Source organism: Phascolarctos cinereus, unplaced genomic scaffold (assembly GCF_003287225.1).
Source record: "Phascolarctos cinereus isolate Bilbo 61053 unplaced genomic scaffold, phaCin_HiC Scaffold_9;HRSCAF=440, whole genome shotgun sequence".
NCBI lineage: Eukaryota > Metazoa > Chordata > Mammalia > Diprotodontia > Phascolarctidae > Phascolarctos > Phascolarctos cinereus.
The window spans coordinates 188,801,130-188,827,657 of record NW_027556402.1 but is presented as its reverse complement, the minus strand read 5'-3'; the positions used below and the strand labels follow the sequence as shown (position 1 = coordinate 188,827,657).

General features: G+C 37.5%; 1 protein-coding gene across 1 annotated transcript; it reads left to right on the top strand.

Annotated features, from left to right (window-relative positions):
* Nucleotides 1–17,217: 17,217 nt before the first annotated feature.
* On the top strand, nucleotides 17,218–25,747 carry CYTL1 (cytokine like 1). The gene is made up of 4 exons (XM_020992293.2): nucleotides 17,218–17,668; nucleotides 18,258–18,302; nucleotides 23,371–23,499; nucleotides 25,039–25,747. Exons 1-4 carry the CDS (start codon nucleotides 17,525–17,527, stop codon nucleotides 25,183–25,185), a joined length of 465 nt encoding a protein of 154 aa, XP_020847952.1. The 5' UTR covers nucleotides 17,218–17,524; the 3' UTR covers nucleotides 25,186–25,747.
* The last annotated feature ends 781 nt before the right edge of the window (nucleotides 25,748–26,528 follow it).

Genomic DNA, 26,528 nt, shown 5'->3' with positions numbered 1-26,528 from the left:
AACAGGAAAATGATAAATGTTGGAGAGGTTGTGGGAAAATTGGAAAATTGTTGGTGGAGTTGTGAAATGATCCAACCATTTTGGAAAACAATTTGGAACTATGCCCAAAGGCCTACAAAAATGTGCATACACTGTGATCCAGCAATAGCACTTCTAGGGCTATATTCCAAAAGATCAAACAAATGGGAAAAGGACCCACATGTGGAAAAATATTCATAGCAGCTCTTTTTGTGGTGGCAAAGAATTGGAAATTGAGAGGATGCCCATCAATTGGGGAATGGCTGAGCAAGTTGTGGTATATGAATGTAATGGAATACTATTGTGCTATAAGAAATGATGAACAGGCTGACTTCAGAAAAACCCGGAAAGACCTATATGGTCTGATCCTGAGTGAAGTGAGCAGAACCAAGAGGACTTTGTACACGATAACAGCCACATTATATGATGGCTAATATTGTTAAACTGAACCCTTCTCAGAATTACAAGGATCTAAGACATCTCCAGAGGCCTCAGGATGGAAAATGCTGTCCACATCCAAAGAAAGAACTATGGAAGTCGAATCGCAATCACTTATTTTTACCTTCTGTTAAGTTTTGTTTCATCTTTCTGATGGTTCCTCCTGTTGGTTTTAATTTTTACTTACAACTTCACTAATGTGAAAATATGTTTAATAGGAATGTAAATGTAAAGCCTATATCAGATTGTGCACTGTCTTGGGGAGGGTGGGTGGGAGGAAGGGTGAGAAAAATTTTCAACTTAAAAGCATATGGAAGGGATTGTTGATAAATCAATAAATTAATAAAATTGAAAAAAATAAAATAAAATTACACAAATCTATTTCACCCTCTTATCTCCAACTTAATTAAAACTTTCTTTCCCTTCCAATCAACATTGCCAACTTATATTCTACCAGTTCCTCATTGACTTAGAGTTTAACACCACCTCAATAATTCTCTCTGACTTCTATATCTGTGTCGATATAGAGTAAGAAACTTGTATCCCTTTCAAAGAAAACTAACAGAAATTCATTGGTTCCACAGAACTTTTAAGCAAGTGACAAAAATGAAAATGTTGCACTATCTTTTATTATCAGTTGTTATTATTCTGTCAAATATTATTTCCTATAACAACTTCAAACTTTCCACTACAGAAAAAAGTACCTCACTGACAGAGAGAGCATGTCAGTTTCAACAAATGCGAATCTATTCATGTGAAACAGATACTTACATGAAAGTACGCAGTTTTTCAGGAGATGGAATGCCTTTTAGAAATAGACTTTGGAGAATAGAATAAGGATTTCTTGATTCCACAGACAAGTGGATGAATTACAAGGTATCTGAACATATTCCTAGACTCTAAATAGAGGGAATCCTGCTCTGTGGAAAGTTAGGTGCAGGTCATGTTTAGCTATTACATTGCTTTGGTACAGCAGAGACCTTAGAAACACCATGGTTTCCTTGGCTATGCATTCCCCTTGGTTTTCTGAATCAACTAAGTCTTTTGAAAGTGGTTGTTGGAACCCCACAGGCAAAAAACAATCATTAGTAAATGTCACAAAATTATAAAGAACAAGTATGACTAAAAGAAGATACATAATATAATATATATGCTATAGAATAGATATATGTATAATAATATGTGTACTATAGAATATACTACTGCCCCACTCTATGTCAGAGGTGAGAAGTCCACAACTGTTGTTATGTTGTACATATTTTCAGACTTTTTGATCCATTATTCTGATTTTTCTCTCTTTTTTATCTATAAAAATGCCATTTTTATGTGGAATGGTTCTCCGGGAGGAGGAGGGATGCTGGGGAAACTAAAAAAGAAATAAAAACACTTTTTAAAAGAAAATGATTTTTAGAATGTTCAAATGAGGCATTGAATGTAGAGTTTTCTGCAAACTCTAAGGCATTATGTAAATGCTAGCTGTTTTTGAATCAGATTATGAGTCCACATGATTTACTTTGCTGACTTTTTTTCTTTAAATGAAAAGCTGTTCTGAGTATTAATATGGACCAGGAAGAATCAGAAGGTAGAGAAGTAGATAATCAGAGAATCAAGAAGACTCAAAGTTTGTGGCTACATTATAATGACCATTAGGATATATCAAAAAATATTTTTCCCCATTTACTTTATATAAGATCAGGGAAGCAAATAAAGGAAAGAGGGAAAATCTCAGGCCTTTGAGTCAGAAAATGAAAATTCAAGTCCTAGCTCTTTCATTTACTAATTGTGTGACCACAACTGAGTCACTACTTCTGAGCCTCAGTTTCCTCATCTGAAAATGGGAAAAAATAATACTTGTAAAAACTACCTCATGGGCAGCTAAAGTACCGGGCCTGAAGTCAGGAAGACAACTTCGTGAGTTTAAATCTGGCCTCAAACACTAGTTGTGTGACCATGGATAAGTTACTTAACACCTGTATGCCTCAGTTTCCTCATCTATAAAATGAGCTGGAGGGAAAAAATAACAAACCATTGCAAGATCTCTGCCAAGAAAACTCCAAGTAGGATCACAGAGTCACAGATCATAGAAATCACATGACTGAAAAATGGCAACAATAACTAGCTCATAGGGTCATTCTGAGAAAAGTACTTTATAAATGTGAATTAGCATTACCTCCAGTTGAATCATAGAATTACAGAGTTGGTGCTCAAAGGTCATATGGTCTCTGGTTTCCCTCAAGTCCCAGCTAAAATTCCACCTTCTCCAAGGAGCCTTTCCTGATTCTCTTTAATGTTAGGACCATCTCTTTGTTGATCATCTCCAATTATGTCCTATAAATATCTGATTCATACATAATTGTTTTCATATGGTCTCTGCCATTAGACTGAGTTTCTTGAGAGTAAAAACTCTTGCCTTTCTTTGTATTACCAATGCCCAACACTCAGTAGGTGCTTAAGTAATGCTTGTTGACTGTTGTTTAACTGACACAAAAGTTTAAAGTTGTTGCTGTGGACAACAGGGAGTCATTGAAAATTCTTGAGCAATGGAATAACGTGATAAAACCATTTAGATGGGGCAGCTAGGTGGCACAGTGGATAGAGCACTGGCCCTAGAGTCTGGAGGACTTGAGTTCAAATCCAGCCTCAGACACATAACACTCTCTAGCTATGTGGCTCTGGGCAAGTCACTTAACCCCAATTGCCTCACCAAAAGAAAAAAAAAACAAACAAAAAAACCAAAAAAACCAAAATTTAGGAAGATTACAACCTTTCACATGAGAACTAATACAATGAATAACTCTGGCAAATTACACAAGAGCTAGAATTTAAAGTCCCTCCCCACCCAAGCCCCTTAATCCTTTGGATTTTCCAAAATGAAAGTAATACCACTTCTTTGTGGCTTTTGTGGAGCCCATCACAAAGGCATACCATTTGTGTAGATCTTCCTTAGGTTTCTCAGAGATGAAAGAGGGTCAATAGCAAAATAAAATAAAGCCATTGTGCAAATTAGCCATATTGGTAGGCAATAATATATGAATTCCTAAAAAATCAATAGACAAATGAATCTGGCGACAATTCCAAACACTGCCCTGTAAACCAAGAGGGACAGTCTCCTCACCAAAGCAAGGATGGCCCCAGTCCCAAGTTAGCTGATACTCACAGGCCCAAGAGCTTTCCAGGTTTTATATGTTCAGCTTTCAGAAATTAACTCCAGATCTCTGGCAATAGGGGTAGCAAAGATCTGGCTGTATGACCTCAGTCAAGTCACTCCAGACCTCAATTTCCTTACCAGTTAAATGGGAGTTCTATTAGATAAACTCTTAGGTCCTTTCCAGCTTTAAATGTAGTGATTCCTAAAATGTTTTTGAACAGGGAACAAATACATTGGAGAATTGAGTCACATGCAGACAGCTGACCAGACCAACCCATAAATATATTTTGAATAATCAAAGTTAAAATATACTTATTAAGCCCCTTCATTGTGACTGGCATTAGAGATATAAAGACCAAACTAAAATAGTCCCTGAGCTTTTATTTTACAGGGTGAGAGAGCATGTGCACATACATATATTTGCTAAATCAGTGTATATGAAATATATGCAAAGGGGATAAAATTTCAGATGGGAAGGAACTAGGAGAGGCCTCATATAGGCACTGGGTCTTGAGCTAACTAGAAAATAAGATAAGGATTCTAAAAGGTACTTGGCCCTTGGGATTCAAAGAGAGCAGAGTAACAGGCTCTGATCTCCAGGAGAGAGGCTGAAGCTATGTATATGAATGATTCTGATATGAGAAGAGTAGACAAGGACCAAAGTGCAGCCCACATACTTTGAGCATTCACTTTCATTCTCTCACAGACAATCATTTTATGTGGAGGATTCACCTTCTGAGAAAATGACATCATCATTATCTTTCAGAAAACTCATTGCAAAATGAAATATTGCCCAAAGTAAGCTTTGACGAGCATTTTGGATTTCCTGCATTTTCTCCTCTAGGAGACAAAGACATGATGAGGACTTCCCTCTCCCTTTCTGAAAAAGCAGTGAAATGACACCACTTTCCTGAGGAATCACATGAAGGGATAGGACAAGATTTTAGCTGGTGAATGCATCACTGGTATGCTGCTAAATGCTAATAATCAATTCTCAGGGTGGGGGAAAGATACGCTCAACACACTTTCATATTTAATCTGCAATGTTAATACTGTTTCCATCACTTTCTTAAGTCTAAATAGTCAAATTAAATAAGCAAACAACCAAACAAATAAATAAAGCCCTGATTTGAAGTATTTACTGACTTCTAATGTGTAAATGTCATCTGACTGAAAATTTTTAAATTTGCTTCTGTGAGCCACGTCAAGCTGGCTCCAAGGCACCCCTGTTTCCCTTTAGATTCTGGCTTATGCCAGTTCAAGGTTATTGGGAGGCACTGGTACGGTATGGCTAGAATACTACATTTGAAGTCAGCCAGACAAGTTCAAATCCTGTCTCTGATCCTTACTAGCTATGTGATCATGAGCAAATCATTTAATATTTCTGAGTCTTGGTTACCTCATCTGTAAAATGGGTATAATAATACTTACCTAAGGAAGTTGCTATGAGGCTCAAAGGAAGAAATAAATATAAAGTATCTCACCCAATTGAATGTGCAGTATAATTTGAAGGAAGGGGGCATGGAAGGAGGAGGGACCAGACCAGAGATTTCACTGATAAAGGGAGAGGCACTCTACCCACGTAGGTCACATACCTGTTTTACAATTTACAGCTTTAGAGAATTGGCCCTAGAACATAAAGAAGTTAAGTGACTAGCCCAGGATCACACAACCAGAATATGTCCATGACTTGAACCCTGATCTTCCAGACTCTAAGGGCAGCTCTCTCTATCTATCTATTCACTATTGCACATTGTTCCTCACATAAATGTATTTCAGATATATTTATACAAACATCAGTTACTATTACTTTGGTAGCAAGTTCACAGGGAGCATATGGTGATCTGAGAAGCAACTATGGGCAGGGGAAAAGAAAAACATAGGGAGTGAAGACAAAGCCTCTACTCTTTGGGAAAGTTCCCCACAGAGTATTTAATATCAACATAAAAACAGAATGTCATTCTCCACTAGTCGTTGCTGAGGGAGAGGATGGAGGACAAAGGTAAATGTGGCTTTTGTGAAAGAAACATATGTCTGGTGGGACAGTTGACAATTCCCTCATTCGCCATAGATATTATTTTGTTTTGACACCCAACAATTCACTCATGAACTCTGTCAGAGGTTAGAGGAACTCATTCATTCATGCAATAAACATGGAGCAAGCCGCTGTGTGCTCACCATCATGAAAGCTGGCCTAAGTCTCTTGGTGGACATCTGTATCCATTGGCTTTATTCTTGAAATGGTGAGGAGGAGGTTGACCTTTGTACTTATCAAAGCCCTTTTGAATATACATTTATCTCCCTTGATCCTCATTATTTCCCTCTGCAGCTGGCAAGGCAAGTTCACTTCCATTTTCCAGATGAGAAACCTGAATCTCATAGAGGTTAAGGAATAATAACAGCTAGCAAAGTGCATTACAAATATTATCTCACTTGATCCTCACAACAACCTAGGAGGTAGTGCTACTATTTTCCTTGTTTTATAGTTAAGGAAACAGAGACAGACAGAGCCTGTCTTGTCCAGAGTCACCCAGCTAGTAAGTGTCTGAGGCAGGATTTGAATGCAGGACTGCCTCACTCCAAGTGCACTGTTCTATTTCCTGCACCACCCAGTTGTCCAAGCTCACGCAGCTTTTAATTGCTGGAATAGGACCTAGAGCTCAGAACTTTGCTATTCTCTGCTGTAGTTTCTTGCCTGATGAAAATGACTACTGAGAGGATCTGATGATATGATGGGAAGTGAGATGAAGATGGGTTACCCAAACTCCTTCATCCTGCTAGCAGGAAACGCAGCACCTTCCATGCTTCTGCACCCTGTGAGACTGGCTGAGCTGTTGGATGGAACACAGACACAGACAGGCCTGGCCTAGAGATAGACTTTGTTACTTTAATATATAGCAGCTCGGTTTTCTTCTTTTTTTATCTCAACCTGCCCTCCTCTGACATCATCATTACCAATATCTAATCCAGTTTTCTCATCTGCAAAAAGAGATCCCTTTCATGTCTAAATCCTATGAGAGTATATGCCCTTCAAATATTGTATAATATATGCAATGTATGCAAGTATATGTAATACTCTCAATAAACAACAAAAAGTTTAGAGTTTAAGCTAATAATAATTTCTCACATTGATACAAAAATTTTACAGTTTTTTGGAATGGGGGACTGTAGGATGTAGAGGAGTAATCTAGACCTGTGATATCATTGACATGGGGAAACCCCTGAGGCAGATCAAGAATTCATTGGTAATATCTCATAGCTAAGTGGTATAGTGGATAGAGTGCCAGGCCTGACATCAAGAAGACTCATGTTCCTAAGTTCAAATCTGGTTTCAAACTTAGTAGCTGTGTGACACTGGGTAAGTCACTCAACCCTGTTTGCCTCAGTTCTTCATCTGTAAAATGAACTGGAGAAGAAAATGGCAAACTACTCCAGTATCTTTGCCAAGAAAACCCTAAATAGAGTCACAGAGAATCAGACATGACTGAACAACGACAATATAGTTAGATCCCAATTAGTATCAACAATGAATCTCCTGAAATGTCACATACATTTGAATTTGCATAATTCAAAGTTATAATTATAATACAGTCATCAGTTCGATCCCAAAGAAAATATATAGTGTGAATTAAATAATGTGACCACTTCAGAAGATTTATTATTTGCACTAACTGGGACCTAGCTAGCTAGCAAATATGTAGGGGCAAGTGATTTGTTCATAGTCACATCCTTAGTATCTATCAGAGACAGGTGTGGAACCCAGCTCTTTCTAACTCTAGGACCAGCTACTTATCTATCCTACAAAGAGATGTCAAATTCAACAACACCACCACCACCCCCCAAAAAAAAAGTGGCTGCAAAATTTCCAGTGAGGCCTTAACCAGAGTAAAATGTAACTGGTAAATGTTTAATAAAATAAAAATACAATATAACATAGATAATGTTAATTTGTGGTTTTCTAAGTCAATATGAGGCCAGCTCCATTTCTATTTGAGTTTAATTCTACTGTGACTATACCAGCATGCCTCAAACAGCAGGAGGAGGAGAGTAAGCATAATTATCTCCACTTTATGACCTCCCCCCCCAAAACAAAACAAAACAGAGAGTTGGAGAGATTAAGAGATTTGATTAAGGCCACACAACTAAATGATGGAGCAGGAACTTGAACCCAGACTCCATCCTATACTCTTTTCTCTTCATCACATTGCTCCTCCAGTTTCCTGTCCATTGGTGCTATATGAGTTTATTCCCACATAGTCCTCTGAACCCAAGAAAGATCTAACCTTTGAAACAAGCAGAGACTGTTTATTCTAATTCCTAAAGTCAACAAAAGACATGTTTTCCCACAGAGCAATGGGCTCCTCCAGCCACAGAATGGTCCACAAACCCTAGGCTTGTTTTTCTTTCCCACTTCCCAACATTTCTTGAAGGACCACAGAAGTCTCCAAATATCACAGGCTAGTTCGAGAGGCCCCAAAGCTCAGGACACCTCCAAGCCTTCATGCTGATGATCACCCTTGTGGCACTACTCTCTCTGTCTCTGGAAAATTCTTTCATGTTGATAAAAAAAAATATGTTTTAATTTTCCTCACCTAAGAGTAAATATTGTTCTGTGAATTTGGAGTGACAGCTCCCCAAAGACTTCTTTGGCCCTGGCCATAATAGTGTGTTTTCAAAGGCTGCCTTGCCTGCTGGGTAGGAAGTAAGTAAAGCTTCATAATGGAGCTTAGATGACCCAGAAGTTCAGTATGGCCCAAGATGGAATTCCAATCATAATTCACACATTCCAGCAGTTGCTATTTTTTGTGTCGCTTAATCATTTCCCCCATCCCTTCCTTCCATACCTGGAACATTGCCAGAGATAAATTCTCTTGATCTTTTTTTCTAACATCATTTTCCATTATGTATCAGAATTCAAACCCTGCTAGGAATAACAGACTCTGGCAGAGGTGTATGTATGTGTACCTGGCTCATGGGTGTATATACAGTCCAAGAAAAGTTGGAAAGTATGCCTCTTTAGGATTTCTGCCCATCTGGAGGCTTTGAATCGTAGCTATAATGGTTCTTTTATACAATCATTTAATGAATATTGATTAAACACCTCCTGGGTGTCAGAATATCATGCAAGGTGCTAAAAGAAAGAGATTGTCCTTGCCATCATGTTACTTACATTTGAGTAGACATTGACCAGACTTCTTGCTTCAATACTTCAAGAATTTTTGGTTACATCACTGTAGAACTTGCCAGTGTTGATTGTAACCTCTCTATACCTCAGCAAATTATTTCATAAATTTCTGTGGGAAACAATTCATCTGAAAAAAATTAATTTGATGACCAATCAGCTTAGAATGAGCCTATCTAGACTTAAGTAGGCTGATTCTCCAGTAACAGGCAATGACAGTCATAGAACCCATCACTAGGCTATATTTTAGGATCTTCCAACTTGTTAACATGTTAGTTTGAGTTTCACTAGCATGGAGTACACAGGGATCTTTGCAGGCCGTAATGAGACTTTGGAAAAGGGCTGCTTGGAGGCAACTTAATTATCAATGAATCAATCAACAAACATTTATTAACACTTACTATGGGCCAGGGACCATGCTAAGCACTGGGGATACAAAGAAGGCAAAAACACATTTGTCAAGGAGATGAGGTCTCCTTCTAATGGAGAAGGTAACATTCAAAAAACTATGCATTTGGGGCAGCTAGGTGGTGCAGTGGATAGAGCTCTGGCCTTGGAGTCAGGAGGACCTGAGTTCAAATCTGGCCTCAGACACTTGACACTTACTAGCTGTGTGACCCTGGACAGGTCACTTAACTCTGATTGCCTCACCAAAAAAGGAAAAAAAATACCAAAAAACTAGGTATTCATAACATATAGAACTGTCAAGAAATTAAGGCCATCCTAGATATAGCTGACAGGTAAATTGGGATCTATGGAATAAGATCTGGAATGCTTTGCTAATCAGATCTCAAGCCTTGGCTTAGTCTCCACCCCTGCTGTTCAAGCAATCAGCAACACCATGACTTCCAGAATCTTCTTCAATGGGTTTGAGAATTATAACGGAGATTCAGAGGGTCCTGAAATGTGAGGAAATGGGGTTTTCTGCTCTGTTGTCAAGAATATCATCAGGGACAAGGCATGCAGTCTGATATGGGTTCCAGATAGCTATTAAATAGAACTATAAATCAATCATTCTATTGCCTGGGGTAAATTAAAGTCTGCTGGACACTATAGACTGCCAGGTGACACAGTGGATAGAGTACCTGCCCCAGAGTCCAGAGGACCTGAGTTCAAATCCAGCCTCAAACACTCACTAGCTATGTGACCCTGGGCAAGTCACTTAACACTGTTTGCCTCAGTTCTTGAGTTGTAAAACAAGCTGGAAAAGGAAATGGCCAACCACTCCAGGATCTTTGCAAAGAAGACCCTAAATGGGGTCACAAAGAGTTGGTCACAGCTCAAAATGATTAAACACATCGACAGCAAATTAGAGGTTTATTGTAAGTGGGAAATGATATACAGGATATTGACTTCCTAGGACAAAGCTCCAATCACCTGATCCTAGTTACTGCTCTACTACATATAAGTATAATTTCAGCACTCCTGAGAAGGCAGAAATAATTAAAAATTGCATAAACCAGCTATCCTCCTAAGACAACTTATGAAAGACTTGACCTCCAGGGGTGGAGGTTTGGCTTGAGTTCTGACCAGAACCAGTCCCAGATGTGGCCCCTGGTGAGGAGTGAGCACATACCAGTTGAGTGCAGTAGCAGAGAGTTGAGGACCCTGCTGGCTATAGGCACTTGCAGGAGAGCAAAGCCCCTGGTTTCAGTTCCAGTGCAAAAGAATGAGCTGAAGTTTGAAGCTGTAGGAGGGACCACAAGGAGCAAAAGCATTTGTGGTGACAGCATAGCTGGGGGCCCTAACCATAGCACAGGGACAGAGACAAATGCCTTAGGTCAGCCCCTAAACAGAGCTCAGAAAACAACAGTAAGTAAAACCTGAAGCCTGAGGTAGCATCCCCCTATATCTCAGGATAAGAACCTTACTATAATAATAAGATGCTAAAAAAAAAATAATAGTAACAATGAGTAAGCAAAGGAGAAAGAACCTGACCACAGATGGCTACTGTGCAGATGGAAAAGAGCTGGGTTCATACTCAGCAGAAGATAGTGAAATTTAAAAAGCCATTCCTACTTCCAAGAAAAATGTGAAATCATCACAAGTCCAAAAAAGAGTTCTTGGAAGAACTTTAAAAAGGACTTTAAAAATACATAAGAGTAGTTGTAGGAAAATTTGGGGAAAAAAATAAGAGTAACATAAGCAAATCAAGAAAATATAAAAAGAAAATCAACCAAATAGAAAAAGAGATCCAAAAATTTAAGAAAGAAAATAATTCCTTAAAAACTAGAATTGGGCAAGGAGAGCTAATGATGTTATATGATACTAAGAAATAATAAAACAAAATCAAATAAATGAAAAAATAGAAGAAAATGTGAACCATGTCATTAGAAAAAATGACTGATCTAGAGAACAAATTGAGGAGAGACAATGTAAAAATTGTTGGACTACCTGAAAGTTATTATTTTTTAGAGTCTAGATACTATATTACAAGAAATCATTAAGGGAAATTTCCCTGAAGTTCTAGAATGAGAGGGTAAAATAGAAATAGAAAAAGTCCACTGATCACCACATGAGAGAGATCCTAAGATGAAAACTAACAGGAACATCATAGCCAAGTTGTGAAGGCTCTCAGATAAAGGAGAAAACACTATAAGCAACAAGAAAAAAATTGAAATACCATGGAGCTGCAGTCAAGATAACATGAGATCTAGCAGCTTCTACATTAAAAGGCCAAAGGGCTTGGAATATTTTCCAGATTGAAATCTTGAATAAAAAAAAAAGACATTTAATGAATTGGGGGGGAAAGGACATTTAATGAATTGAAAGACTTTTGGATATTTGTGACAAAAAGACCAGAACTTAATGAAAATCTTTACATAGAAGGTCCAGGAAAAACATATGGTAAACATTAAAGAACAATTATAAGATACTCAATAAGGTCAAACTGTTTACTTCTTATATGGAAATGTAATCTGTACTCTTAAAAGTGTTATCATTACTTGAATAATTTGAAAGAGCATGCACAGAAAGAAAGGTTGGGTTCAGTTGAGTATCACGGAATGATTCTAAAAAAATAAAATTGGGGTAAGGACAGATAAAATGAAGAAATTATACAAACAAGGTGTGGATGGAAGAACTGTTAGAGCAAGTGGGGGTGTAAGGCTGGCAGTGTTAGAACCTGATTCTAATAACATACATCTAGAAAGGTTTAAAAGTCTTCTAAATTTTCTAAAGAAATGAGAGGGCAAATCTATAGTCACATGAAAAAATGCTCTAAATCACTATTGATTAGAGAAATGCAAATCAAAACAACTATGAGGGACCACATCATACCTATCAGATTGGCCAACGTGACAAAACAGGAAAATGATAAATGCTGGAGAAGATGTGGGAAAATTGGAACACTAATGCATTGTTGGTAGAGTTGTGAAATGATCCAACCATTCTGGAGAGCAATTTGGAACTATGCCCAAAGGGCTATAAAAATGTGCATATTCTTTGACCCAGCAATACCACTTCTAGGGCTGTGTCCTGAAGAGATTATAAAACTGGGAAAGGGGCTCACTTGTACAAAAATATTTATAGCAGCTCTTTTTTTGGTGGCAAAAAATTGGAAATTGAAAGGATGCCCATCAATTGGGGAATGGCTGACCAAGTTATGGTATATAAATGTAATGGAATACTATTGTGCTATAAGAAATGATGAGCAGGCAGACTTCAGAAAACCCGGAAAGATTTGTATGGACTGATGCTGAGTGAAGTCAGCAGAACCAGGAGAACATTGTACACAGTAACAGTCACACTTGTGAGATGACTAACTTTGATAGACTTAGCTCTTCTCAGCAATGCAAGCATCTAAGACAGCTCATGATGGAAAATGCTTTCCACATCTAAAGAAAGAACTGTGGAGTTTGAATGTAGATCGAAGCATACTATTTGCTCTTTTTTTTCCTTCTCTTTTGTTTTATTTCCTCTTTCTTGTGGTTCCTTCTGTTCATTCTAATTCTTCCTTGCAACATGACTAATATGAAAATATGTTTAATAGAAATGTATCCATATAGCCTAAAAAACATGCAATACACTAAGTCTGATAGCTATTAAGGATAGAAAATCATCTCTCCAAATTCCAAGGTAGTGATACAGGAAAGAGCAGAACTGAACCTTCCTAGCCCAAACCAGACATTTTAGGAATAAGAAAAATCTCTCTTTACTAAATTGATTGGGCATAGTTTAGGGATGGAAAGGGTTCAGGAGTCATGTAAACCAACCTAATCATTTTTATAGAGAGCAAAACCGAGATCTAATAAAATAAATTGAATTGCCAAAAAAAAAAAAAGGAGGTCAAGGGCACAGGATAAGGGAGGAACTTTTAGGAGGCTGAATAGATCAAGAGGATAGGGGAGAGGATAAGGGAGAAATTCTTACAAGGGTGGGTAGATTAAGGAGTTGGAGGCTAAGGAGAAAGCATGAGGGAGGGATTCTTTTAAAAAGGGCACAGATTAGAGAGGTAGTGATTATAAGCAAATCAGATGCATGAGGAAGGATAGGATAAAAAGAGAGGGTGAGAAGGATAATGAAGAAGAAAAATAGGATGGAGGAAAATACACAACTAGTAATTCTAACTTTGAATGTGAATGGGACATCCATAAAACAGAAATGGATAGCAGAATGGATTACAAATCAGAATCCTATAATATTTTGTTTACAAGAAACACATTTAAAAATAAGAGATACACACAGTTAAAATAAAAGGCTACAGGAGAATTTATTATGCTTCAGCTGAAGGGAAAAAAAAGCAGAAGTAGCAGTCATGATTTCAGACAAAGTTACAGCTAAAATAGATTTAATTAAAAGATATAAAAAGGGAAACTACATTACGGTAAAAGGTACCATGGAAAATGAATATCAATGTCAATACTAAACTTATATGCACTAAATGCTATAGCATCTAAAATTTTAAAGGTGGAAATAGATAGTAATATTATAATAGTGGGGAACTTTAACCTTTTCCTCTCAGAATTAGATAAATCTAACCAAAAATTAAAAAAAAAAAAGAAAGAAGTTAAGGAGGTGAATAGAATCTTAGGTAAGCTAGATATTAGTTATCTGGAAAGATTTGAATGGAAATAGAAAGAAATGCACCTTTTTATCAGCAGTACATGGTACGTTTACAAAAATTGACCACGTATTTTGGTATAGTTAAATGAAGAAAAGCAGAAATGCAAAATGCATCCCTTTCAGATCACAATTCAATAAAAATTTTATTCAATAAAAGACCATAGAAACACAGATTAAAAACTAATTGGACACTAAACAACCTAATCTTAAAGAATGAGCAGGTTAAAGAACAAATTATAGAAACAATTAATAATTTCACTAAAGAGAATCACAATAATGGGAGTGCGCATCAAAACCAAGGGGATGCAGCAAAAAAAAAAAGTAATCAGAGAAAAAATATATCTCTAAATACTTATATCAGTAAAAGAGAGAAAGATTAGACCAAAGAATTGGGTATGCAATTTAAAAAAAAAAACCTAGAAAAAGAATAAATTAAAAATTCCCAATTAAACACCAAATTGCAAGTCTTAAAAATTAAAGATGAGATAAAATTGAATGTAAGAAAACCATTGATTTAATAAATAAAAGGAGTTGGTTTTATGTCAAAAAATAAAATAGATAAATCATTGGTTAATGTGATTTTTAAAAAAGAGTAGAAAACCAAATCACAAGGATTAAAAATGAAAAGAGTAAATGCACCAGTAGTGAAGATTAAATCAAAGGAATTATAAGGAGTTATTTTGCCCAATTATATGACAATAAACTTAACAATTTAAGTGAAATGGAAGAATATTTACAAAAAAATATAAACCACCTGGATTAACAGAAGAGGAAACAGAATATCTTAAAAAATCTATTTTAGAAAAAGAAATTGAACAGGCCATAAATGAGCTTCCTAAGAAAAAAGTGTCAGGACTAAATGGATTTACAAGTGATTTCTGCCAAGCATTTAAAGAACGATTAATTCCAATATTAAATAAATTATTTGAAGTAATAAGCAAAAAAAGAATACTAATGAGCTCCTTTTATGAAACAAATATGATGTTGATACCCAAACCAGGAGTAGCAAAAACAGGGAAAGAAAACTATAGACCAATTTCATTAATGAATATGGATGAAAAATCCTAAATAAAACACTAGCCAGGAGACTACAACAATACATTACAAAGATTATATACTGTGAACAAGTGATATTTATACCAGAAGTACAGGAATGGTTTAACATAAGGAGAACTATGAACATAATTGATTACATCAATAACAAAAGTAACAATTATTTGATTATGTCAATAGATTCAGAAAAAGCTTCTGATAAACTACAATATTCCTCACTATTAAAAAAATTTGAAAGCATAGTTATAAATGGATTTTTCCTTAAAATGATAAGAAACATCTAACTAAAACCATAAGCAAGCATTATTTGTAATGGGAATAAGGTAGAAGCCTTCCCAATAAGATCAGGAATGAAACAAGGATGCCCACTGTCACCAATGTTATTCAATATTGTATGAGAAGAAAAAAATTGAAGGAATCAGAATGGGCAATGAGGTAGTAAAAACTATCTCTTTTTCCAGATGGTGTGATGATATACATGGAAAATCCTAAAGATTCAACTAGAAAGTTAGTGAAAATAATTAATAACTTTTGCAAAGTAGCAGAATATAAAATAAACCCATCAGCATTTCTATATGTCACCGACAAAACCCTGCAAGAAGAGATAGTAAGAGATACCCTACTTAAAATAACCATATAAAAAATAATAAAACTACCATAGACAATATAAAATACCAGGGAGTATATCTACAAAACAGACCTAGGAACTACTTGAACATAATTATAAAACACTTTTTATATAAATAAAGTCAGATTTAAATGATTGGAGCAATATTAATTGTTTGTGGGTACACAGAGCTAATATAATAAAAATAACAGTTTTACCTAAACTAACCTATTTTTTCAATATAGTCTCAATTAAACTACCCCCAAAAATTATTTTACCAAAATAGAAAAAATAATAACAAAATTCATCTGGAAGAATAAAAGGTCAAAAATATCAAATGAATTAATGGGAAAAATGTAAAGGAAGGAGGTTTAGCAGTACCAGATCTTAAACTATAATATAAGGAAGAAATTATTAAAACTCTCTGGTACTGGTCAAAAAATAGAAAGATAGATTAGTGGAACAGATTAGACATACAATACAAGTAGCAAATGATTATAGTAACTTTGTGTTTGACAAATGTAAAGATTTAAGCTTTGGGGATAAAAATTCATTATTTAGTAAAAATTGGTGGGAAAGCAGAAAAGCAGTCTGGCGAAATTGGGCTTAAACCAATATCTTACACCATTTACCAAGATAAGATCCAAATGGATATATGACCTACACATAAAGGGAGATATCATAAGAAAATTAGAAGAACATGGAACATATGGCCTATCAGATTTATGAATGGAAGAATAATTTATGAAAAAACAAAAGAGCATTATGAAGTGTAAAATAGATAATTTCTATTACATTAAATTAAAAAGGTTTTACATAGATGAAACCAATATAGCCAAGATTAGTAGGGTAGAATACAGGGAGCTGCCATCTTCCTAGTCTTGGACACTATTCCTCTTTTAATTCATCCTAAGACTGCTTTTTTTTTTTGCCTGCCATATCACATTGTTGACTTATGTTGAATTTGTAACCCACTAACACTCCTAGATATCTTCACACAATCTCTTCCTCTGGATATGATGCTGATTTTTCTGAATCCAAGTAAAAAATGTTACATTTATCCATATTAAATGTCTTCTTGTTAAATGTAACCCAACATTCTAGTTCGTTGAAGTCTTTGTGGATGTTGGTTGTGCAATCTGTTCTTGTAAACTATCCCTTCTAGCTTTGTGTCATCTTTTAGTTTGCTAAATGTGCCGTTTTTGCCTTTATACAGGTCACTGATAAAAAAATTTTAGCAGCACAGGATCAAATGCCAATCCCTGAGGCCTTCAGATGGAGACCCCTTCTAAGTTGGCCTTCTTTGGGTCTGACGACCCATTTAGTACTGTATCCACTTAATTTTGCTAGTCTCCAGTCTGCTTCTCTATTTTTTTCATCAATTGTAGAGACTTCTTTGAAAGACTCTACATATGTAAGACACTCTTTATATGAAACTTTGTCAAATTTCCTTACTAAAAATCAAGATTACTTTATCTACATTTATTACTTTATCTAAGGTCCCTTCCAGCTCTAATATCCTATAACCTAAGGCCCCTTGTAGTTTTAAGATCCTTTCCAGTTTTGAGACTCTGACATTTGTGACCAGAGTTCATCCCCAATTATGGGAAACTCCCAGATTGACAAGTTTCATCTTCAGCCTCCCCATACCTCAAGCAAAAAAACCTCGGGTCTTTTCTCCAGTGCCTCGCAGACATAACCCTTTCCCTTTTCCTACCCTCTGGTCCTCACTGCTCTAACTGGAGGTCTGTTCAGGAGCTGAAAGGATAAAGTGTTCCATTTGTGTTTGTGTTGTTATTCCCCTGCCCCTCCTCCTTCTCACCCTCTGTGCCCAGCCCTGGCTCTGGGGACTGCAGGAAATTGAGAACTGGAGCTGGCTGTTCCTTGGAACACCCCCAAACAGGTTTCCTGCATTGATTCGGAACACTGTTTAAATAAGAGGGTGTGGCTGCCTTACTTAAGGCCCTGAGCCCAAGGTGCTGAGCCTTGGATCTTACCAGACAAGAGCAGAACCATGAAGCTGCTGCTTGGCTTGGTGATGCTTCTCTACATTTGCCTGTTGGCTAATGCAGCTCCTCCAACTTGCTACTCAAGGATGCTGAATCTAAGCAAAGAAATCATGGATTCCTTTACCACACTGCAGAATGAAGAGCCTCTGGTAAGTTTATTGCTTTTTTTTTCTTTTTTGTGGATGTTTTAAAAGCTTCCATTTCTTCCTCAGAAAAATTATGCAATTGTACTCAATAAACTGTAAGGTATCTTTCCATTCTAACATTCTCTGTTCTAAGGTTCTTTCCATCTTTAACATTCTGTGTTCTAAAATGCATTCCAGCTCTAATAATAAACATGGATTATTATGTAAATGTCTTTTTCATCTCCAACATTTTGATTTCTATCATTCCTTCCAGCTCTAGCATTCCATGTTCTACATTCCTTTTCAGCTCTAACATTCTGCATTTCAAGACCTTTTCTAACTCTCACAGTTTAAGTTCTGTGATCATTTCCACCACTAACATTCTGTGTTCCAAGATCCCTTCCAGATCTAAAAATCTTTGTTCTCTGTTCTAAGTTCCTTTTTAGTCCCAAAATTCTATGTTCTAAGATCCACTCCAACTCTAACAGCCTTTTTTATGTCACAAGGCTCCTTCTAGCTCTTACTCCTATGACCTTGTGAAAGGCTGCCTTGTCAATCTGTTGGGTCCCTCAAGAATATTGAATAATAAACAGTCTGTTTTCCTTACTTCTAGGAGCCCTGTGTGGAGGGACTGCCAAAACTTTACTTGGATATACATGTAAGTTAATTCTTTCTCAGATCCAAACATTAGTAGTTGGGGGCCTGTGTATGTATCAGAGGCAGGGGAGGGAGGAAGAGAACTATTATTATATGCAGAGTTTGGCTGGAGATGATAGCTCATAGATCGTACAAGGATGGAGCTGAAAGGAATTTGGAAATATCACTTAAGCAAACAATCAGTATGAAATGTAGATCAGTGTGGGAAAGTTATATAAGAGGGGAACTGAGGAAATGAAAGACAGAGTACGTGAAGAACATAGTGTAGTTGAAATAGCACTGAACCTGGAATCAGGATACCTGAGTTCCATCCTATCTCTGGGGCTTTATTAACTATGTAATTTGGGGGAAATGCCTTAATATGAACCTCAGTTTACTCATCTATAAAATGGGCATAATGTTTTTTAAAATTATCTCACATGGGTTGCCCAACACACACATGTGCCTAGTGAGGAGTTGAGGTCTTGAATCAATCATATGAGCCCCATGCTATTTCCATGCTTCATGTGATCATAAAATCATTCCTAGAGCTGGAAGGGGGCTTATAGAAATTGGCTCCATTTCACACAAGGGTGAGAAGGTAGCAAATTGGGACTGAAAACCTAGCTTCTCTGACTAAACCCAATGCTCTTTCCTTAACACCATCTAAAGAAAAAGTCATCTAAATGCTAAATTATATCTAGAAAAAGATAGAAGAATGACTGCTAGAATTTTCTGATGAGTAAGAACTGTCTATTCTACCCCGTTCAAAGCAAGGGATCTTCCACATTCCTGTTGTTATCTACAAAATAGCATTTTACTATTGCTCCAAAAGTAATAGGTTTCAAGCAATATGACTGGGACAGTCAGGGCAAAAGCAATCATAGCAATGATAAATTTTAGTCCCTTTCACTGTGAGTATATTATCTGAGGAAGACATGGAGCATCAATCAATATACAAACATTTGGGCTAAACACCATAAGGGATGCAAAGTTTACCAAGTCCATCTCAGTGTCCAGAGAAATTATAATCTATAATATGCTAGGAAATATAATCTAGTAGATAAGACCCATATGGAAATAATTACAATACAAGGCCAAATAGCAAAGTTCAATAAGAAAAGTATAGGCACACACCATAGAATGTTTATTGCTACTAGGAAACATGACTTCAGGTGAAATAATATTTATTATGGGGGTCAGTCCATTCTATAAGAACAATGTTATAAATGGGAGAGCAGTCTAACAATGTTACTAGTGGAGATTTCAAATTTTCTTCTGGGAATTAGTTAAATAATGAATAATGCATTAACATTATTAACAACATGGTCAGTTGGTCAATAAGCATTTACTATGTACCAGACACGGGGCTAAATGCTGAGGATACAAAGAAAGGCAAAAAAAAAAAAAAAAACAAACCCAACTGCCTGATGTCAAGGAGTTCACAGTCTTAATTGGGAATCCAGCATGCAAACAAATAGGTAGGGATGTAGTAGCAATGCTGTTGGGGAATGGTCTTATGGAAACAAACATACTGACTGAGCTGGGGGAGGGAGGTACCCTTAGATTTTGCTTAAACTCTAGTTAAATCTGTAAGTATAGCCATTCACTTCCAGTGAATCCATTCGCTACTTGGGTTGCTGAGGCAAATCATTCAAACACTGACAATCAAGTTTCTGAACATTTTATTTAATATTTATCTATGCTCTGAGATGAGCTGCTGTTCTCACAAATCAAAAAGTGGTGTTCTGGTAGTGAGATCTACAAGCAGAGGAGTGGTTGTTCTGCCATGTTATGTCAATGTGGTTGTCTTTATGGTATGTCTTTCAACTATCATCTGATGGCTTAGCTGTATAGATGAACAACCTGTCCCTGATGACTAGACTTCACATATTAAAAAGAAACACCACAGGGGAGTCTGGCAGTATGCTTGTGGCCAGAGAGCCTTTTAGAGTTGAGTGACTCTCAGAGCGGAGGAAATGTCAACACTGGGATTTGGACCAAGGAGTTTAAATGAATCAGTCAATCAGTATTCATTATTTTTTTTTTCTGCTTAGGGGCGCTGGCTATTAGTTTTATTTCTGCTTCTCAAAAAGAAAAGCAACAGTTGCTCTTACCCAAAGACCTTTGAAAACAAAGGAGTCATTCAGCGTTGATGAGTACACTTAGGCCCTACCACACTCTGTACAAACAATGAGCTATCAGAGTTCAGAGGAAGACAAGAAATTGTAAAACATCATAAAGGTGGTGAACATGGCCCCTTAAGTGGACTTAATGTGTACTAAGTCAGTCTAGCACCAAGTATCAACAATTACTCTATAATCAGCATAATAATGTAGACATATTTCAAGGTAATCATTCTACCTTCATTCCCATATTGTCTGGCATGGTAGTCTACACTAACCAAATTCATAATTTCAGCTCCATTGAACAAGGATTGATTGGAAACATACTACATGCAAGGCACTCACTAGGTAGTGAGAGAGATGGAAAAAATAATAGAGTTTATAGATTAAGGGAGGAGATAAGACAAGAAAACAATAGAAACTAGCAAGGGTTGATTAAATCTAAAATCTAGTCATAACAGTCTAGTCTAACCATAAAATCTCATGGATTCCAACACCAGGCAGAATGTCATGGAAGAGTGCGGAATTGTTCCTGGGATTCAACTGAAGGAGGAAAACAATATGGCAGAGTGGTCAATGAACAGTGCTGGTCATGAAGTCAAAACTTGGACTCTAAATCCCAGTTCTGGTTCTCATAAACTATGATGACAGACAAGTCACTGAGCCTCTTTCAGCCTGATTCCTCATCTGCCAAATGGGGATAATTAATCATAACAACAACAACACTTATGTGGTACTTCACAACACACTGTACATATTATCTCATTTGATCTTCACAACAGCTCTGTGCAGTAGCTGCTATCATTATCACCATCTAACACAGAAGGAAACTGAGGCAGAGAGTGGTTGTGATTTGACCACACCCAAACAGTTACTCCCTGAGGTAGAATTCAAACTCAAGTCTTCCTGACTCCAAGCCCGGGACTCTCACCCATTGTGCTACCTAGCAGCCTCTAAGAGTGATAACTGACATTTATGTTGAATTTTAAATGATTTACTATTACAGCCAGAAAAACTCAGAGATCACCACCAACCCCTTCATTTTACACATGAGGTGCAGTTATTCGCTCAAGGTCATACAGCTAGCTCATAGTAGCAAAGCCAGGAATAGGACTTGTGGGAAGTGGGCATGGGGTCTGATTCCTAACCTACCTGAAGATTCCTTCCACTGCACCACCTTCCGGTGCATACCTTTTCATCTGCTTCCTGTCACTGGAAGTATGCTAGGAGTCTGAAAACAGAGATTTGTAATTAAGTAGCATCAAAGAGCGATAGAGAGTCAGCTGTAAAGTTATGACAGCTGGGTTCATGTACTGCCTCTGACATGTCCTGACTGAGTGACTCTGGGCAAGTCAGCCTCTCGGGGCTCCAGACAACTCCCTGAGACCATAAGCTGCAGAAGAGGTGTCAACTGGTATTGGGAAGGGATTTTCCTCACCAAGGAATCTGGTCTCTATCATTGTCCTATAAAACACTCTAAGGTTTGCAAAGCCACTTTATACACATTGTCATTTGGTCCTCAAAGCAGCTCCATGAGCTAAGAACTATAGTTATTATCACCTTCATTTTGTAGACAAGAAAGCTGAGGCCAGGCAAGTTAAATAACTTGGTTGGGGTCTCACAGCCAAGAAGTGTGTGAGGTGGAATTCGAACCCAGCTCTTTCTGTCTACAACTCTCCACATGGGCATCATGAGAATAGTCTAATAAGATAGTGAGAGTGACATGTTTTGCATCTGAAAGCTAGGTAAGTATCAGGAGAAAAAAAAAACAAATTATTTCTGGCTAGATACAACAGGGAAGATCTTAAGAAAGAGGTGCCATTTGAAACGGACCTTAAAGGATAAGTAGTATTGTACAGATAGAAATGTTGGAGAGGAAATAGAGAATCAGTAGCTGATTAATGACAATACTTGTCATTAAACTAACGACAATTTTTAAGAGGACAAAGGATGACTAGGTCAGATCCCAAAATAAAATAGGAAAAATTATTAACTTATCTAATTCCAGATATTATTTTTCATTATTGGGGAACATGGAAAGGTAAGGAGTGCTGAACTTATAATCAAGAGAAATTTGTATTTGAATTCTAAAGCTGACACTAGTATGACCATTGTCAAGTCTCTGAGCCTCAGTTTCCTTATCTATAAAATGGGGATGGCAATGCTTGTAGTATCTACCTTGTAAGATTATTGTATCAAATGAAATAATGCTATAGCACCAGATAAATGTCTGTTATTATTCTCACCCACCATCTTCCTTTACAAAAAAAAAAGTCTACTTAACCTATTAGAGCAGTTACTGCTACAAATTGTGAGACTGAGAAGTGGAGAATCTGAGCAGCTTTTTCAAGGTCATACAGTCAGTCCGTTAATGTTAGAGTGCTGACTAGAATTCAGGCCTATTGCTTCCTAGTTCTGTCCTCTTTGTTGCCATTTAATCATTTCGGTCATGTCCAACTCTCCATGACCCCATTTGGAGTTTTCTTGGCCAAGATATTGGAGTGGTTTGCCATTTCCTTCTCCAGCTCATTTTATAGATGAGGAAACTGAGGCAAAGAAGGTTAAGTGACTTGCCCAGGATTATACAGCTAGTAAGTATCTGAAGCCAGATTTGGACTCAGGAAAACAAGTCTTTCTGACTCCAGGCTTGGCACTACCCGCTGTACCTCCTAGCTGCACCCTCAGTCCTCTTTATATGATTCCATTCATCACACCTATGCCACTAATGTTTTCTATGTAAATATAAAATGGAAAACACGTACAATACCAGAAAAGAAAAAAGAACTGTATCATAGCTCCTGGAACATAGTAGGTGCTTAATAAATGCTTTTTGACTGACTGTACATCCTTCACAAAGACAAATGAAAGTCACTTCTTCCAAACAAAGAGTTGATACTCTGCTGAAGGAATTCCTATTCTGTTGTCATTCTGTTTCACCCATCATACACCATCCTACATTTTCAGAATTACTGTGTGCTGGCCAAACTACGGGACTTTGTAGCATCACCCAAGTGTCGGAAAGTAGCTCAAGTAGGTGCCCTGAAAGACAAAGTCCGGAAACTGTACACCATCATGAACTCATTCTGCAGGAGGGTACGTTAATGTCTTTAAAGACTTCTTTTATTTGCCATCATTTATCAAATCGTTACTGAGCACCTGCTATGTGTGAGACCCTGGGCTAGAAACCTACCTTGGGATATAACAGAGTACAAAACACAGTCCCTTCCTGAATGGAGATTATAATCTTTTGAGGAAAACAAGCCGTATATACATAAAAAGACAACCACCAATACAAAGCAGCTTACAGCAAGTCCCAAATGAGTGCATAAGTGCTCAGTGGAGGCAGGGATCTCTGTCAGTGGGGGTAATCAGAAAGGGGCAGGCATTGAACTGGGTCTCCTATGGATCCGGGTAGGATACCAATGATATGCAACAAGGTAGAAGAAGGAGATTTATGCAGGTGTGTAGTGGCAGACAAGAATAGAGCCAGAATGTGGAAAGCCTTGAATGCCAGGCTAATGAGTTTAACTCTATCCTATAAACAGTGAGAAGTTATTGAAAGGTTCAGAAGAAGTTTATGGTTGGGTAAAAATTGTGCTTTAGAAAGATTCAGCTGGCAGACTACATAGGAGGGACTGGAAAAGGAGAGAATGAAAACAGGGACACTGATTTAAATGACCTTGTAGTAGTCTGGACACAGATTATATGGTTAGCAGCAATGAAAATGGAAAGGAAGAGATAGAAGGAAAAAAAATATCATAAATGACAGACAGACTGGCAGGCTTTTATGACTGACTGACTGTACCAGGGCAAAGAATTTTAGTATTATTTTACAAACTTCAGTCCGTGGTTAGTTTCTCTGTTCTTTGAGATATTTTTATTGATTAGACCGTAGTATTATTCCCCAAATGCTGAAAAGATGCTTAAGTCAGTGAGGGGAAGCAGGGGAAAGGAGGCTTAAAAAATGATTCTAAGGTCTCAGACCTGTACTGTGAAATGGGTTCTGTGATGTGATTATGCCTGGTGCTCTTGCATAATCACACAAGGCAAGGCAATTAATCTGGTGGGACAGGAAGGCAGCAATTTTTACCAATAAGGCTGATGAGGGCACCAACCTCTCTCCCTCTCTGGGGCTGCTAGTATTCAGCAAATACTAAGTGAAGTTAAACTAGGCTTCTGGGCTGGTGTTCCTAAACTAGCTCATATTGCAGGGCTGAGTTTGTTAAATGAAGGGAGAGCAAGGGATGACGGTGAAAATGTTGTAGAATGTAGAGTCTGATCACCTGGGTGCCTTTCCCTAGGTATCTGTGTCTGTGTCCTTAAGGCCATTCTGGTGTAATTAGCTATACTGAAAGCTATCAGAGGTGTCAAGGCATAGCATCCACAAAAGGGCTGGACGATGATGAGTTTCTGTCACCAATGTGAATAGCAGCTGCCTCCTTGACAAGACCTTCTGGCCCCTCTTCTCTTCCATCTGTGTGCCTGTACTATAGGCTGCAAGACTAACAATGCAAGTGCCCAAGAGTGCTATTCCCCCCAGGAGTGAGACATAGCACTCTAGGGCTTCCTGAAGTCTTAGTCACCTCTTCTCCCCCCATTTGTAATGCTGGCACTCATGTCTTGTTTCTTCAGGACTTGGTGTTCTTGTCTGATGACTGTGAGGCCCTGGAAAACCCCATCCAAGCTCCCACAACAGCAAGACCCCAACTTAGGTCAGAGCCAAAGGAAGTTGCCAAGATGTTTCCAGTTACACCAGCTGCCAAAACCTCAACTGGCTGAAATCATGTGCCCAACAGGGCTTATGTGTGCATGTGTGTGTGTGTGTGTGTGTGTGTGTGTGTGTGTGTGTGTTATCTCTAACTTCACTGTGTATTTTGCCGTCTCCAGGAAATGAACAAATCCATTGCCTACTTGGAGAGCTGCATGTCAAAGCTGGGCTAGAAAGCTTATTTTTATTGAGTATTTCTGCTTTTTCTATGTAGCCAGAAGGCCCAGATCTGTTTATTTGAACAGTAAGAATGAAATGCCAAATTTGTTTCTTCCTCATGAATAGCTAGCTTCATAGTAAGCAAAAGGAGGTGCTTTCATTACTAACCTAACTTGGTCGGGGCAAAAGTTCCTTCCGTTCTTGTAACAGCTTCGTTCATGGCTAACTAGACTCTTTTTCACAAGCTAGCAATGAGAAGCAACAGATTCTGCAATGACTTTTTAAGAACATTATCTTTGTATTGTTCTTTGAATTTCTTTCAATAGTGTTAGAAGTATTGTGATTGAAGGAAGAACCCTTCCTTTCAAAACAGGTGAAAACCTTAATTAAAGATCACTTTTCACAGAGAAGAAACTTCTTGTTTGTCAAGCATTCAATTGTCATGAATGTTCTCTTGTTTTTGATGATTCTTTTATAACTTGCTTTTCTAAGCAAATTGTATTTCTCCCCATTTCCACGTGAGCCTGGAAGTTACTGTTCTAGGTCATGGTTCTGTCCATGATAGAACATGACTCCCAGTGGGGCTCTGATGCCACTGTGCACGGACACCATTTCTTTATGCCTTTCAGGGATTCTCCACTTTTTTCGTTGTTTTGCCATGTGCTATGTGATCTATGTGTCAATGGCAATTTGATGCGACTACAGTTATCCCTTCCACATTGTGGGGATTAGGGGTGCAAAGCTCCCACAGTTTGGAAAATCCATGTAAAAGTTTTGGACCTCTTTTCATATCAGAGAAGCACCAAATTTTTTTTCTTTTTCTTTTATGGAATGTTTACAGTACCTTATTGTAAAATTTGGATTAAGTATTTGGTTATAGGCTCTGTGTCATCTGCCAGACATTGTATGTCATCTGTGGCTTCTGTAAAACTCCAAAAATTTCTCATTTAATTTCTTATGCTGATGCACGATGTATCAAAACCATGATGGGGAAAGTCGCTATGTAAAAGGGATAACTGTACTTTTTTTTGGACAGTGTTCCACAGAAGAGATGAACTATTTATTATGCTAAAGCAGTAGGCTTTCATTAGAAGTGTATTTTAATCCAGACAAGGGAAGATGCTTAGAATGGAGAAGGGAAGGCAAAAACACACCCAGATCAATTATTGGAGAGACCAGGATACCATTAGAGAAA

Excerpts from the sequence above, each read along its gene's own strand:
- CYTL1 (XM_020992293.2), top strand. The coding sequence starts at position 17,525 with ATGAAGCTGCTGCTTGGCTTGGTGATGCTTCTCTACATTTGCCTGTTG. Across the intron at positions 18,303-23,370 it reads AACTTTACTTGGATATACAT|AATTACTGTGTGCTGGCCAA; the intron begins GTAAGTTAATTC and ends CTACATTTTCAG. Across the intron at positions 23,500-25,038 it reads TGAACTCATTCTGCAGGAGG|GACTTGGTGTTCTTGTCTGA; the intron begins GTACGTTAATGT and ends TTGTTTCTTCAG.